Source organism: Seriola lalandi, unplaced genomic scaffold, assembly GCF_002814215.2.
Source record: "Seriola lalandi dorsalis isolate HSWRI2012SDOR001 ecotype SW California unplaced genomic scaffold, Sedor1 jcf7180002054518, whole genome shotgun sequence".
NCBI lineage: Eukaryota > Metazoa > Chordata > Actinopteri > Carangiformes > Carangidae > Seriola > Seriola lalandi.
Genome location: NW_019525071.1, coordinates 84,796 through 101,893, shown reverse-complemented (window position 1 = coordinate 101,893; position 17,098 = coordinate 84,796). Strand labels below are relative to the sequence as shown.

The 17,098-nt window shown below is 39.9% G+C and overlaps 2 protein-coding genes across 2 annotated transcripts in view; one reads left to right on the top strand and one right to left on the bottom strand.

Moving 5' to 3' along the window:
* The first annotated feature begins 133 nt into the window (after positions 1-133).
* On the top strand, positions 134-10,139 carry LOC111660422 (uncharacterized). The gene is made up of 11 exons (XM_023413701.2): positions 134-1,948; positions 2,055-2,133; positions 3,353-3,703; positions 4,008-4,121; positions 4,224-4,338; positions 4,443-4,552; positions 4,661-4,797; positions 4,933-6,614; positions 6,715-6,813; positions 6,927-7,021; positions 7,714-10,139. Exons 1-11 carry the CDS (start codon positions 1,866-1,868, stop codon positions 8,038-8,040), a joined length of 3,192 nt encoding a protein of 1,063 aa, XP_023269469.1. The 5' UTR covers positions 134-1,865; the 3' UTR covers positions 8,041-10,139.
* Positions 8,949-17,098, bottom strand: part of LOC111660426 (integrin alpha-X-like) — a 17,249-nt gene continuing 9,099 nt past the window's right edge. The window contains 12 exon segments of the mRNA XM_087175927.1: positions 8,949-9,496; positions 10,172-10,288; positions 11,470-11,636; positions 11,735-11,892; positions 12,083-12,213; positions 13,144-13,341; positions 13,464-13,610; positions 14,653-14,795; positions 15,753-15,870; positions 16,396-16,469; positions 16,552-16,687; positions 17,037-17,098. The exon segment at positions 17,037-17,098 is cut by the window's right edge and continues 36 nt beyond it. Of these exon segments, the coding sequence (XP_087032053.1) occupies positions 9,362-9,496; positions 10,172-10,288; positions 11,470-11,636; positions 11,735-11,892; positions 12,083-12,213; positions 13,144-13,341; positions 13,464-13,610; positions 14,653-14,795; positions 15,753-15,870; positions 16,396-16,469; positions 16,552-16,687; positions 17,037-17,098 (1,586 nt within the window). The 3' untranslated portion in view covers positions 8,949-9,361.

Below are 17,098 nucleotides of genomic sequence, written 5' to 3'. Positions count from 1 at the left end.
AACTGTCTGCGTGACCTGAACTTTGAGCCAGTACAGGGACGGCCTCATATGTGGAGGAACAAAGTCCAGCTTCTATCTCGTCTTTTTAACATGTCTTTTATCATTCTCTCTGATTAATGTGCTTGTTCACAGTTCAGCCAAGGGGACTCAATTACATTTTAATCCCATTTAATTTTGATATAATCTAATCAAAAAGTTGCTAAGTGATTATCTGTTTGTGGGGGGAGACATGTTGTCAGTTATTGTCAGGACAAAAAAGGCCCTTGTTGCCATTTAAAGAGTACAGAGTAGACCTGTATGAAATGTTACTCAGCAATTCAAGTGCAAATTGTCTCTCAGTATTAAATACAGACAAATTAATACATAATACCTCTCTATACCTCCTGCAAAAGCTAAATTTCAAGAAATAATTACACTATTGGTTTTTGATAAATGCAGTGAGTATTGTTGGGTATACATCACTGAACTGCACACAGGTTTTTGAGAGAGAACTGATCTGAATACGACCAACCTCTGTGTGTGTGTGTGTGTGTGTGTGTGTGTGTGTCTATGTCTATGTCTATGTCTGTTGTTTCTCATAATAACAAAATTATGACCAAATCTAGATCATCTGCGATTAGCTAGTATGTAAGCTTGTGTCAGTGTGAATTTATTGATTAATTGATTAATTTTTATCATATACAAGTTTAGTGAGGTTAGGGAAAAGCACAGGTGTCATAACATTAGCAACGGCTCTGTTCTGTTCAAGTATCCCAGTAAGTCATGACACTGAGTCACAATACCAGGATGCTGAAACTGAAGCATCTAAATGAAATTCATTCATCATTCATTTTATGATAAGAGCCATGGTTTTACTGCTGGGACATGTCAGATTATCTTGAGTGAAGAAGGCCCATTAACAAACAATTGACAAATGACAAATTATTAAATTGGAGCTGTAATTTAATTTTGAGAGAAAAAAATGATAATATCTCCCAGATAGAAAAATGAAACTTCTGGCCCAATACATGCCTGTGTCGTCGGCCCGAGTCAGGCCCATATACTTCCACATCTGGGCAGATTCAGCTGTTATCTTCTGGTACTGTCCCACAGTTGCGAGATTTTCTGTGTGTGCACCAGAATTGGTCCAGATGTGGAAGTAGCATCTGACAATCATGCTGTATACGTACCAGATTTGGGCCATCGAACCGAGCACATACTGGGCCAGAAGAAAACAAGCATGTGGCCCGAGTATGGGCCGGATTTATTTAGCTACCTGGGCTTGTGTGTTAAAAAAAAAAAAAAAGGGGTAGCCAGTCCTTACCCAGAGCTGCATCTCCGTGTTGTACTGTTGTAATGTAAAATTTGTTTCAGGGTATGTAGTCTGAGTTTAGGAAGAATACGACTTAGTGTGGAGACAGTGAATAGCAGTTTTATCTATTCTTAATAAACTGTAATGTTCACCCAGCCTTTAAATATTATCAACGTCACCAAATATACCAGGCAATACAAAACTTTATCACCAGATGGCGCCAGGTGAATGAGTCTCCCCCTCCTCTGTCCATATTTGGTAGAGTCCAGGGAGGTGACGTTTGTCGCAAACACGGAAGTAGAGATAAACGATGGATGAATTGACGTATGGAGCCATGTGAACACAGTTACTGCACCTGGACTCAAAGTGAAGTATGTTGAGCCTCGACAGGCTCACACATATAAACAGGCAGGGACAGGTGGTAACCGCAGAACACCGAGATTGTGCTTTCATTTTAAGTTTTATGTGCGCGAGGCAGTGTTGGTTAGCCCACCCGAGCACCCCCCCGTGTTGCGTAAAAAGATAGTTTTTAGATCTTAATATCCTAATTTCATCAAATATTTACTGAAATAAAATGTCTTTCGCAAACCTGTTCACGAGACTGTCTGCTGTCGACGAGGATGTGACTAGTCCTGGTCAAACATCCATTACACACAGGTACTTATGTGTTAGGTGATGTGCAGCCATCAGCTCTGATGTGTGTGAAGGAGCAGTTTTGTTTTAATGGCCTTCGTCCTCATTTCTCATTCATTTTATTTCACAGGAACGAGAGTGTTGATGGTCAAAGAGGAAATGCCAGAAAGAGGAAAACGCAGGGTGAGCAGACTGGCCCTGACAAGAAGGTGTGTTGAACTTGAACTATAATGAACTATGATGGTAAAGTTAGCATCTCATATTTAATCTGTGTGTAATCACACTTTACTCAGAGACAGAGATAGCACAAGCACATTATAGGGACCTTACATCTTGGGAGCTGCTGTGGCACTCTACACATCATTTCCCTAAACACTTACTTTCTGACTTTTCCACTGTCAAGTGGCTGCAGACGTTTGGATCCCATATAAGTTGGATATATAATGTGTCTGCCAATAGTTACCTGAACTTTGATATTAAACTCTTTCCTATTTCTGTGTTATGTATTTAGGTGAGTCCTTATTATTGACATTCAGTAGTTGCTATAATGCTCATTCTGCATAATTTTAAATACAGTTACCACGGATTTATGTGATTCCCCTGGCTCATACTAATGCAGTCTAATACAACAGACCTGCAATAAGGCCTGGAGTCACGAAGGCTGTAATGTTCAGGTTCTTATTTATTAAACTGAGTGCTACACAGCTGTGTAGGAAGATGAAATTATGCAAAAGAAAATGTAAAATTTGCATTTACTGTCAGTACTGTGTTGTGACATTGCGGTCCTGGACCTTTTATCAGGAATCCAGTTGACAATATGAAAGTCACCTCTTTAATCTAAAGTCAAATCAACACCACTGACAGTTTCAACATCAGTGATTGAGAAATGCATCTTTTAAATGAGATAAACAATGTATCAGCAGCAGAAGTTCAAGTAGGGCAAAGGGCAAACTGTAAAGATTGTTGTAACCCTGAAGAAAAACAAATCATTCAGTTCATTGTTTCAGAACAATGTTTCTACTAATGAAGACAAGGAGAGCTGAATCAATTAATACACAGGAAACATGAGGTAATTAGTCTAATATTACACATTATTTAGAGTTCTGTCATTGGTTTGAGTGTATGGGACAAAAGATTAGAAATGCCTCTAGGACAAACTACAGCATCCAAAATGACCATGAAGTTTAATCAGTACCTCTCTAAATGAATTCCAATAAAAATGGAACATTAAAACGTATCGGCTGCACTGTTGTATTTAGTCTATCTAGGTCTACCTTCAAGTGTAATTTAAAATGAAATCATATGGGTTCTGTGCTGTTTGTCTGCACAACATAAGTTTGTATTTATGGACTTGTCAAACACGATAAACCTTAAAATACTGGCAGGCATCTATTTACATTTTAATTTCTATTGATTTTCTTCCCACAGAAACGTTATCGAGGCCAGACAAAGTGGACATATAATACTGCATCCTTTGAAGACGACAACCATGTGCAGAACACTGACAATAAACCTGCAGGTTTTGGCTTCACCAAAGAAATGATACATAACCATAGTGATAAAGCTGGCCACAATAACATGTATCACAGAGGTCAGAATTACAAAGCTAGAAATAACCGTAATGTGAGCAAGCAACTGCAGAAGAAGAGGACAGAGGAGAACAAACATCAGCATCAACAGAAGGATAAATGGAGACATACCAATAGAGGTGGACGTCATCAAACTGGAGCCACTGCAAGGAAAGGTGGAGGAGACGGTCAGCGTAGAGATGGCAAGCAGGTGAGCCTGTCAGGATAGATGTTAGCCATCATCAGCCAAGTATGAATGAAGGACGCTTGCGTGTTGCCCCGCCTACTGTTGTTTGCCTTTCAGCTGCACACTGAGAAAAATGTAATATTCCTAAAACTGGGTCAGATGATAAAAAGGCATGGATGTAAACTGCTTTTTAAGGAAACACAAGTCTCTTACACAAAGTTGAATCCATTTTTGCATCAGAAACAGTATCTGGGAGAATCCAACAAAAATGAATAAAAAAATAGTATTTTGTCACAAATCTAATTTTCTTGTTCGTCTTTCCTCTTAGGATGTTCAAGTGAAACGCCCAAGATTCATGACAGATGAGTTCAAGGACATGAATGCGTTGTTAGTGGATGGACGGTTACTTTGTCGACATTTCCTTTGGGGAAGGTGCATCAAGGCAGGTTACATCAAAATTGACAAGTTTAAGTTACTTGAAAGATTGAAAAATGTCAGATTACAGTGTCCTAACATTTTTTTTCTTTCTCTTTCCTGTTTGCAGGGTGACGACTGCCAACTGGAGCACATTCAGGGTCACAACGATCTCATCAAAGAAGCTTGCAAATTCTACATCCAAGGATTCTGTATGAAAGGGGAGAGCTGTGTATACATGCACAATATCCTTTGATTTAACTGCAATAATTTGTTTCCTTTCAGTGATGAGTTATTGTTACAAACTGGAGGCTGTAGAATATGTGATATTACCTTTACTAAGCTGCACAGTCTTTTCCTTGCAAGTTCTTCCATAAAAAAGGAAAGTGTTCTCAGGGAGCAGATTGCAAGTTTTCCCATGAGCCACTTAATGAGATCACAAACCGACTGTTGGATGAGGTGTGTATGTTTAAAAAAAAAAAAAAAAAAAAAAACCTGCCATGAAAATGTTTTATATTTATTGCTGTGTACTGAAAACGCAGGCATGTGGTTTACTTCTCACTGCAGGTGTTAAAACGGGAAAACGACCTCTATGAACTTAGAAAGAAAACCGAACAGGAATCACAAGGAGAGCCAGCGAACACAGACGGGCCAGAAATCACAGACGCAGATCAGACTCCTGATATAGTCATACAACCAGTCAGGTATACACATAAAACTCACACCTGTCATTGTGATCCTGTTAAAGTGTCAGTATAATTATTTTATTGTAGTTTATCTAATAATTAAACATCCATACGAGTTGTGATCACTTGATATTTTTACTCTTCATTTTTCAGACCCACCTTCTACAACAGTGGAGAAAAAAATGCTGAGCAGGAGGCCTTGTTATGTCCGACTGAACAGCCGTCTGATAACAACACAGCCGACCCACCACAGGCATCACACAGCGCCCACCCTCACAGTCCCCCGTCAACTAACCTTAATCACAAGGAGCCAGTTTGTTATTCAGTCGAAGCAGTGCTTGGACCTCAGCTGTTCAAACCATTCCCTAGTTTCTATACAACTCCTGGAAGTGAAGAATCTGCGCCTCTCTCTGTTGCACACACGTCTTCTGATTGCGCTGCAGACCAAAGTGAAGCCCCCTACTCTGTCAGTTTTTTTAAATCAGTAGGAAACTCTACGTTTGGCCAGATACCTGCCCCTCCTACTGCACATAACGTATCCTATACTTCAAAAACTGACAACAAAGAGCTCACCGATCCTCTGGTAAGAAGAAATGAAGCAAATAAATCCCAGGAAAAAATGTTTAACAGTTTGTCATGTTTTCAAGTGCACACTGTTCGGGAGACTTGCCCTGATCTTACTCTGGCCTGCGAGGATCACGACAAACGAGGTGGGGAAATGCCAGCGTCCCAGAAACCTGCTCTAAGATCTTCCCATGAAGTCAAGCCGGCGTTTTTGGATTCCCCTGCGACAGAGGCAGAGAAGTCCGTGTCCTCCAAAAGAAAAGGAGATCTGAAAGGAGGCACACACCTGCCCGTGGACATTATTACACACTCAGTGAAGTGTAAAAGTGAACCCAGGAAGGGCAAAAGCCTGACATTTACTCCCAAACATCCTACACAGCTGAAGCCACATCTCTCTGGTCTGACATCTAACTCACAATCCTTGTTAAAGCTTCTTTGTCCCTCTTCAGGTTTCTCAGAGTTTAAAGGTAGAGCTGCTGTTCCTGCTGAATCAGTCACCAGCTCCGCTAAGACGAGTGGTTCTGGAAACTGTGTCAGTCATCATTTAGCCGCAAGACAACCCACTGAGATCCATCAGCCCTCCAAACAGACACAACCTGGCCTCAAACTTGACGCACAACAACATTATTTCAGTGAAACCTCAATAGAGTGCAGCAGTAAAACGGCTCCTTGTGGCGATTTGTCAGATGGATGTAATAAAACCCAGAAAAGTCAGTATTATAGTCTTCACCCCATCACTGACAGCCTGAAGCCAACGCCAGATTTTATAAGTGCTTGTCCTCAAGGCTTTAATCAATCTTCCTGTCCTACTCTACAACCTGCACATTACAGAAGTAAAGATAAAGAAGTTAAAACTGACAAGGCCTCAGCCTTCCACAGTCTTTTTGCTGCCCCTCTCAGTGCTGCTCCTCACCCATGCACACAGTCCCAACCGGATCATTCAAACCAGTCAGCTGATCATACATCGCAATTATCAAACTCTAAACAAAAAGCTTCAACTTTAGAGACACCTCTCCCACCTCGAGTCAAAACCAACGTCAAACAAACTTCTCACAGACCAACTTCTCCTAAATTCTCCTGTAGTCCCCAAAGTAAAAATGATTTATCTGGGCCCGTAAATCAACCTGCTAAACAGCAGGTGAATCCCGTCTGTAGCCTTGTGTCCAACTCCCTCAGTGAGACGTCCTCCAGTCCGCCTCCTTGTGATGACAGTACAGATCCATCTCCAGCCCTGGTTCATCAGCAGCTGCCTGACGTCTCATCCCCCAAAGGTAAGGACACGCCACACATTGACACTTGAGTACTAGTGTGAAAGGCAGATTTGTGCAGCTGAAATATGTGGTTAATGCCTTGTTTGACCCGCACTGGCAGCCACTGCAAATTCAGTCCTGAAGACTCTCTTTCTGAGCCTGAGCCCGTACCAACAGGATGGAGAGCAACAGGACAGTGTTCAGACCGGTGCGTCTTCAGGTATGCAGCGTGTTTAACATTTCTGCTAAAGAAATGTATGTTCCTGTCCGTGTATAAAATGTTGTCACCCTGGTAGAACTGAGCAGAGGTCTGTGGTTGTAATTGTATTTCAGAAAGTGAAAAGAAGCATAAAGGAAGCACGGGGTGCGTCTTTGTTGAGCAACAGCAGAAGAGTAATAAAAAGAAAAGACGAAAGAAGCAACTCATGGTAGGTATTTTAACTGTAAGAAGAACAGCGCAGCTTTTTGTTACCATGACACAGCCATTGTTAGGGCTCCACGCCGGCGACAGTCAGAGGCATATTATTTTCGGGTTGTCTGTCCGTCTTATTCTTGTGGACACGATATCTGAGTAACGCCTTGATCAAACTTCTTCAAATTTGGTGCAAACATTCACCGGGTCAAGGTCACGGTGACCTCATAAAACAATTTTTAGCCATAACTCAAGACTTCACACAGCGATTATGACAAACTTTCACACAAATTATTTTATGTCTCTGGATAAACAGGGATGTAACCTGAAACTAGTCTGAGTGGCGGAGGCAGACAAGCACGAGGCGGGAATTCTAGTTTTACTTTTACTTACTTTTACTTTTTATTTTTGCTATTACTCTACCTATACCCCATTTATTTTCATACATACATAGACAGTACTTGTGGGTAAGGTCATTTTTTTTATTTTCATGGAATTATTGAAAGTGCAATAATACAGAATCTTGCCTCCTCGCCATGTTACACACATGCTTTTCATGCTGTTGGGGATGATTCCCATTGGCCGCGTGAGACTCTAGGCTTTAAGGTCAGTTTTGTATTCTGCCCTTCTCTGGATACTGTGTGGTTGCTGATAACTTTATGCCTCTTTCTCCTGTTTTCTTGTTATTGTTTGTAATCTGCTCCTCAGACTCAATCTTCCCACCAACAGTCCACTGAGAAAACAGTTGCACACTCAAGAGGGCGCCAGCCCTCCTTTCAGACCTCCCTGATCTCCGTGGAGGCCGCAGTTGGGTCAACCCTCAGCAGTCCGGCCACGACCGAACCTCAGGTGAGAAAGTCAGGCACACACAACCTGCCATTCAAACCAGCGGTGCAGCTGATGCAGCGCCACAACCGACAGAGACTGAAGCACACTTTAGAGGAAGGAAAGCGGGAAAATGGGAAAGTGGCAGTGACACCACTGAAGGACCTTTTTAAGAGTTTAGACACCTCGGTTTTCCACCTCGGACATTAACGTCGCACCAGTGTTTAAACTGTTAAAATGAAAGTAGTTATTGTGTCAATCAAAGCTCGATGTGCTGAGCTTTATAACCTGTATGAGTTTATATTTTTATCAGGATGTTTTAGTGTGAAAATCAACTGTTTTCAGTTACTAGGATATCGACCCAATCATACCTTTTCCACAAGCTTTGTTTGAATCATATCAAAGCATCAAAGAGTGGCGATGAGTGTTGGTACATACAGATGGGTGACAGATTGAAGCAGGAACCAACATAACGCATCTTGGAGAAATAAACACCATTCCTCCCAAAGGATATTCCCTCATGTGGATGTTTTGATGATGGTGGTGGAGAGCGCTGTCCAGTGTGTGGGTCCGAAATCTCCCATAGGTGTTCAGTTGGCTTGAGCTCTGGTGACAGTGAAGCTATGCCCTATGGATGGGGGCGTTGTCATCCTGTTTCAGGTTTTTCTTTGAATTTGTCATCCATCTTTATATTGCCAGTTTTTTATGTACAGTTACTTTTTTTGAAAATGAACACAAAAGACCTAATAAGCTATCAACTGAGTGTATCATGGTTTTCTTTGTATTTGCCCTTTCTTTGTGGTCAGACAAGGGGCAAACACATTTAAATCTGTATTAAATGTAAAACCTACAAGCTTCTTCAGACTGCAATTCTACAGTGGTGCTGCATACATAAAGTTTGTGCTGTATTTCTGAATTTTTACAGTTGTACTACAACTTTTATTTTTGTTTTGTGTATATAAACATGTAGGGTTATGAGAGAGAATTTCATCATTCATTCAAAATGTATTTGAAGATTTTCCCAGACATTACTTTTAGATTTTTAGCCCAGGCAGAACTCAAAAATCACAGAAGCATATCAGACACCAACATTAACAACTCAAATGACTGGGGGCAAATCAGGATACATGCTGGTTTATTAAGCTGATTAAGAAGAGTCGTCACAACTTTACAAAGGGTTTTTTCTTTTGATGTCATATTTTGTTGCAAGGTACAGAAGCTACATCTTGCAGAATGACAAACGTAATACATTTCATCAATACTACACCACAAACTTTTGTATGCTGTGCATATACAGTAGGATGTGTTATGTTTGTCGTACATGCTGATTATACTTGATTACAATAATTTATTAACATGAATGAGTAGTGAGTGGCATCAACATGAGACAGGAAAGAGGAGAATGCAGTGGTTATATCAAGACGGTCAGTGTAATTGTAGTGTATATGTCGGAGTACAACAGTTGCCCACATCAGTATGAAAGTAACAATATACACATTATGGTTGCTTAATTTTTTTTTCTTAAACACAATTATGGCTTGTTTATCCAGAGTAATTTGAGTTCTTGTGCTGCAGTCTTGCTGTTTGTCAGATGTTCGTACTTGAAGTCCATCTCAAGTTCATCAAGACGGGTGTCATTTTCTCAACATTACATTTTAAAGGGAACCTGTGAAACACAGTAATCATTTTTGTTCAGGTCGCACTAAAACAGAGAGCAAGTCAGAAAAAAATGCCACTGTAGACATAGAGAACAAACAAAATGAAACTTGGTAAATGGCTCCTTTTATGCTCCATACAGCTCATGTTGAACTGAGAGAAACCACATAATTATCATCACACTTCCTATGCTTGTAGTGTGTAGAGTTCTGGTTGTTTTTCCATTTAAAAAGGTGCTATATGTAAGTTTTCTCTGCTGCACAACAGGAGTGGATGGTGGTGCTGTGGTTAATGGTCCACAAATGACAGGTTAGAATACGATCTCTGATCAGCGCGACTTCTTCATCCTCTCACGCTGAACTGAGTCAGCCTTGGCGCTACAGTGACTTGCAACTGCAGAGTACTATAGGCTGGGGCTAGCTGGTTTGAATGCTAACTTCAGTAAAAGAAAAGAAATGATAGAAATGGAAGAGTAAAGGGAGGAAGTCTGATGCTGAACTTGCAAAATTTCTTCTTGACTGGTAAGTAAACAGCTATAAATGTTAATGTTGGATAAGTAGCGATAGCAAAAACCTATATATAGCATCTTTAAACACGTGTGAAATATATTTGTGTTGGTGCCATTTGTTACTTAAATAAAGATGCAAATATAACTGCAGTCTTCTGATGGACTTACTGTACATACCTCAACAACAGCCTGCCTGTTGCTGTCCACGTTGAGGACAGCACTCATGTTCTCAATGTCCACTTGGAAGAAGTTTAGTCTGATGCTGATGGGTGATAATGTGTCTTCCACACATTTCTGCAAGTAAAAAAAAAGTGTTATCTGTATATTCTGCAAGACACGTTCTAACGGCACAAATAAATAGATTGTAACACTGACTTAATTATTGCTTTTGTTGACACATTTTATTTGATAGAATAGACTATGAAATTGAATTTCAGAACTTTGGCCCCATCATTAAGAATAATTAAAGAAACATGACTAAATGTGTCAAAATTAACTGTCACCTCTGGAAGTTTTGCCTGTAGTAGTGATATGGAGCCTTTTTTTACCATTTTGTTTGTCACGCCTGCATTAGGATGCATATGCACACGCTTTGTGGGTGAGATGAGCCCTGTAAATTTTTCATGCTATTCCACTCACCTATAGGTGGTGGTAATGAACCACAAGATATATGGAAAACATAGATGTAAACAATACAGGATTTGAAATGTTGAAAAAAAAACAAAATCAGCTTATCTATGAACATTTTTGCAAACATTAGTTTTGCCTTTTTCTGCCTTTCAGTAATGGCGTCCCTCCTTGGTCTCCGCCCATGGAGCCCTACTTGGTTCAGTGTGCAGTGTATAGTATGGGCTGAAACCACCACTCCGCACAATCTGCACCAACCTTTGTAGACTTCTCATTGAGTTTCTTCTTAGCGCCACATCCTGGAAGTATCTCAACAGTTTTACGACTGTGAAACAATCTAACTAACATTACAGCCTTAAGTGTTGAAGCAGGGATTTCAAGATCTTTGGTGACTGCCTTGTAGCCTTTGGAATTGTTATGTTTTTTGATAGGAGTATTTCTGATGCTCTCTTGTCTTCACCATTGTGGACAATAAACTGGAAACAATCAGCCCCTTTTTATGCAGTAAAAACATCATCCATTGGCTAATTCAGGTAAAGTGAACACTGAAGTTCAGCACAGGTGAGTCCTATCTGTTCACTTTGTTTTAGAAACTAATTTCCTCGAAACGATGCCAATAATTGTGTCCAGCATGTCTAGACTTTTGATTTCACTATATTAAAAATACATTTAAAAACTGGACATTTTATTGAATATTCTGGTTATACAAATTGGTTCATTTGCATTTATTGCTGAAGATATTCTAATTTCTGTACTTAAAAATTTAGCGGTGCCTATAATTTTGACCATGACTGTAGATACTTCATTTAAAATAAATATAATGAGTATAGCCTGAAAAAGTCCCATACTGGCATGTAGATGGAGTAGTTGAAGCAGGTTTCTTTCTCCCTCAGCTCACAGGTAGCAGTAAGATTCCTAGTTTTCCCATCAGTTGGACTGAAGAAAGCCCGATATTTTTGTTTTGTTGCATCCACGTCGAGCGTGTATGAGATATTCAGTCCTGAGTTCATCGGCCCTGCAAAGAGATATGGGGTGTTAAGTTAGTCTTTTATATATATATATTTGGCCCCTCCCCTTAACTTAACACACTCCCTTATTGGCTTTGGTCCCCACCTGCTTTGCTCTTTGTCATTCCAACCATGTCAAAGCAGGCTGTTAGGGTAAACATGGGTAAATTTTCATCTGTGTTGCCTATGCAGTCATTTTTCTCAGTGCTTATCTCCTCAGGTTGAAAAGACAGATGTACAAAGACATTGAAGACAGGCCTGGACCTAAAAGACATTGATTAGACAAAAGATGACAATATACTAATAAAGAACGGATAAACAGGCTACCTAACACTAGCCCACACTTCCGGTTGTCTCATTCTGTTCTGGCAAAGCCATGTATAAATTAATTTGAGACAGATGCTGCTACATACTCTACTTACCTACATTCATATACAATATACTTAAGACATACCTTAAGACAATAACCGTGGCCTGTGATCCAATTGCAATACGTGGGAGCCCGTCGTCTCCATGGTCGATGTCCCCAGCGATGGCCTGTCCAAAGAATCTCAGCCCACGTTTAATTTTCTGTCCCATGATTCTCTGGAATAACAGAGAGTTGGCAGTTGAAACTGATTCGTGCACATATTTGAGGATACTCATTAAAGGGGTGGTGGAGACATATGGTGCACATTTACAGTGATTCTGGTGGATGGTCATGTGTTTGAATGTAAAAACCAGTATTATTAAAACAAAATCTGACCTGTAGCTAATATTTAGTACTAGTATTTAACGTTCCTCTCCAGATATGTTTTAAACTATGTAAACATCTTCTTCTATGATTAATATTTTGTTTAACATGGTTTTCAGACAAAACTGCAGCTGGTAGCTTCTGATCTTTCTTCCTCATTGAGGAATTCTGAATCAGGTTTTGAGCCCCGCCCACCACCACCTGCTCGCTCCAGGTAGACAAGTGAAAGAGAAGGGCGTTTCAAGATGGTTAGAGGAGAGAGACTCAGCCACATGTTTGAGCCTCAGTCAGACCCAGACTCAGATGAGGAGTCTCTTGTAACCAAAATCAAAGACTAGCAGACGTGTGAGAACTGTCAGCGTAGTTAGTATCTGTTAGAGATGTGAGATACTCAGCTATGGTGTTGACTGTTTATTTCGCTCATGATATGTCTTGTATTATATAAAAAAACATGATATGATTTTCATTGGCAGGGGTCTTTAATATTTTTAGTTTGATCAGTTCCATGCTAAGCTTCAGATTTCCCCGACAGGTTAAACATGTCCTCTCTGCAGTCATAGCAACAGAGAATGGATTCCAAGGTTTATTTTAAAGCCAGTTTTAGCCTGATCTATTGGCAAATAAGAACATAGTGTATGTCTAATACTAGTGAAGATGTTGCACTACTGATTGATATTCATCTTTTTTTCTTGCCTGCCGCATGGTGAACAGCCAGGAAGTCGGCTGTTATCTCATCTTAAGCAGTTAAATGATATAACATGTTTCATGTTTTTCTGCCTCACTTGGCTGAAAGTGCTGCGTATCCCTTTGTGTCTGTCTCCAAGGTAGATGTACACAGCCCCCCTGTTGTCGTCCTCAAGGGGGGCTCCGACAGCAACGTCTCGGAGTCCATCTCCATTCAGGTCTGCAAGGCTGGAGATTGTGGTACCAAATCTACCCATGGATGACGCTGTCACATTCAATTCGTTTCTCAGTTGCATCTGTGCGAAATGAGAACATAAGGTAAGTGATTAAGAAAACAAAAGCATTAATTTTCTCTCAGTAACCTCATGAAAGCTTAAATAGCGTCACACTGAATCTGAGGCTTTATGGCAGCCCCCACCTCATCAGTCAGTGCGTAGACGTAGATCTGGCCTTCTCTCCTCTCCTGAGGCTGATTAAACAGTGGAGCTCCCACCAGCAGGAAGTCAGTGTTACCGTCTGAGTCGATATCTACTGAGCACAGCTCTGCACCAAAGTATGAACCAATCTGAAAATGTGAAGACGAAGAGGATTTACATCATTAATTTGAAAAATAAAATAAATATACACTGTCCTACATATACAAAACATATTTTTTATATCCAAGAAAACAGTGATTTGTTATAATCCCACTGCACTGGTCATGACAAACAATATCTGCTCATCAAGATTTCTTCCCATGTCCTCCTCACTATTTGTGTTATCTCTAGAGCCGCTTGCCCAGAATCATGAACCAATCAACATCCACAACATCACTTCATGTGGATGGCATTCTAATTTGTTTTGTTTTTTTAAATCTCAACAAGCTGATGCTCCTTTTAGAAAGACTATTTGGCGAATATTGGCCACACCTCAACAACATCCCAACAGATTTCACGGAATAATCTGCCAAATGTCAAGTGGTATTACTGGTGTCCCATTGCAAACATGTACAAATCCAGTGTCTAGAGGTGCTTGGCTTTAAGAAGAGAACATAGTGTATCCATGGGGCGAAGTGGTAGCTGAATGGTTAAGGTGACTACCATCAAACCACAACATCCATGGTTTGACTTCCATCCCAGGGATATTTGTTGCATGTCATACTTTTCTGTCTCCTCGCATTTCCTGTTTCACTCACTCTGACTGTCAGAAGAAAAAAAAAAAAAAAAATTCTTAAAAAAGGAAAACTGTGGCTTGGGGCATTGTAGTGAAAACTGGAAATTTGATATATAAGATCCAAACCTTTACCAAAGTTGACAAAACCAATTCCAAATTCTCTTGATTAAAATAACAATTACTTTAAAATACACAATGACCCTCAAAATTTCCCACAATGAAGCCAAAATGGTGCACGCTGCTTTTCAGACGTTGTGGGCCAGCAGGACTGCTGTGTACCAGTACTTGGTCTGTTTTACTTTTGTGCTATGACTAAAGAGTCAAACACAAGAAATTCACACATGTAAAGTTAGGGTAGATGTTCTTTGCATTTCAAACAGTCTCATTCAAGTACAAGAAATCATTTGTTAACAATATGCATGATAAAGCAGATAGAAAACAACACAGTGACCAACCTGTTCTCCATTTAGTCTTTGGGCTGCGGTCCAGTTCTCGCAATCATGTCTGAAAAATATGACCTGACCTCTTTGCTCAAATCTTGGTGCACCCGTGAAGTATAGAGGAGCATCATTCTTCCGTCCAACAGATACTGAGTTTCCTGCAACAGTGACAGTCACATATGATGTAATCTGTTAAATGTTCACTCACATCAAAGTGGTTTTACTGCAGTGATGGAAGCGTTTAGTTTAAGTACAAATATAAAAATACAAAGTGCAATTTCTGAAGAAATTGTGGTGTAATGTGTCTTGTACGTAGTGTGGAAACAGTATGTAGCAGCAGTGTGAAACAGATGCCTGTGTAAACAGCCCAGAGACCAGAGTAAGTGGTAATGACTAAATGTCCATCAGCTGTGTATAGCTAGCTTCTCTTCATGTTGCCATGGTGATGGTACCAGCTTCTGTCCCCCTCAGTGAGACTCACATTTTTAGTGAGATTTGGCTTGGCACACCACTTGAACTCCTGCTGTCACCTGGATGAAAGTTTTTACGCTGTGAGCACTGCTGGACTTATTTTGTGTTTCTGGTGTCAAAATTATGGAAAATAGAGTGAGTTGAAAAAAAAGGATAATTTCTGTCTCTATTCAAAGGTCAGATTCTTAATTTGTGTTGCAGTCTATGGGGCAGTTGGATGGTACTTCTGTGACTCAGAGGCTCATGAAGCAAAATGTGTAGACAGTTACATGATGTGAAAGAAAACAGATTTGCCTATGCTCATGGCAAAAAGTGATGAGTGAAATTTGTGACCACGAGGACGAGTTAAACAGAAACTTTCAGTACAGTTTAATACCTTCTCCCACTCTGTGTGATGTCACCCACTCTAGCCTCTGAACAAATTTTTCTATGGGTGACATTGCTGACAAAATTTACTGTGAAAAGTATTTCCAGTTATCTCCTGTTGAAGCTGCAGATTTGAATGTTTTCCACGATGAACGCAGTGGGACCAGTTAGGTGCCAAAAACATTTTTTTTTTTTTTTTACATCATTTACACTGGAAACTGATAGAGGTAATTTATCTATGCATACACCAAGCCAAATTAAAAAAAAAAATCCTTTACCCATGTAGGAGTCATTCTGCATGTGTGGATCTTCAATTTGTGTTTCTTTTTGTTCACGGAGGTTTTGGAGAGAGCCCTGCCAGCTGTTTGATCCCACTGAACTCAGGATCAGTGTATCCTGTTAACAGAAATATGCAAGTCTGGTTGGAGCAGAGACAAACTTATTGTGAATTGGCGCTATACAAATAAAATTTGACCTGACTTGAAAAGAGTGGTGCTTCCAACAGTAATTATGTTGGGAGTAATCCGGTCAACTGCCCAGTCTGACTTGCTGCAGTTAGACTACTTTAATTGAGGCTGGTTGGTCGAGTGAAGCAGCAGAGAGGAAATCACTGAACAGGCATCCGAAAATCCCAGTGGTCAAATAATGAATAACCATGTCAACCATGCTAAAGTGCTAAATATTACATGCATTAGCATGTTAACCCTTTATTGGTCTTTATTTTGTTGTTTGAGGAATAAAAATAAATGTTTTCCTCTGTTGTTATTTAAACGTTTTATGTTCATAGTGTCAAACATACTGTTTATCTGCACCTGTATGTATGAATAGTTAGACAGCGCTGTGAGCATTTACTCTAGTTACTATGGGTTAAAGATGTAGATTTCAAATGTGTCCAGATTTTGCATTTTTGACTTTACTCACATTATAGAAGACGGCACTGAATCCACTCTGAGACATTTCACCAGCTATGTCTCCTGCCCGAGCCACACTGGAGCCTAAATATGAGACAAAACTAGTTCATGTTTTCTCAGGATTTTTCTAACAAAATTATCAAACAAAGAGGGGAAAATAAATCACCTTCCATTTTAAAGATCCTTTTCTGAACGTTTTCCAGTATTCCCTTGAGTCCGTTGTAGTTCTCGATCTTGAAGACATATTTTTCTGTCGGTTGTGAAGCAATGACCTCAAATTTATCCAACTTAGCATCTTTGACCTGAAACCAGAATGCTCCTTGAAATTATAAAGTACCTCCAAGTAAAAGACAAACAACACAGTTTTGCGAAATATTCAACTCAAAACTGGAATAAATAAAAGTTACACAATTGAAGGCTGAGTTTGGAAATTTACAGACAAAATATTTAATTCTTCCCATGCTGGTAAAACCATGTCTGAACTATTGTTTTTTTCTGACTGTGTATCATCCACATAGCAGTGAACAGAACAGTTCCACGAACTGATCCCTGAGGTGTACCACATGTAACTGTTTTAAACAATAATGTAATCAACAAATTTTATTCATTAAGTAAAAAAGAGTCAATGAGATATATTAAATCACAGCTTACCCCAATGACAAAGCGAATGATGTTTTTATCATCATATCTTTTGATAATCCCGTTTCTGTCAA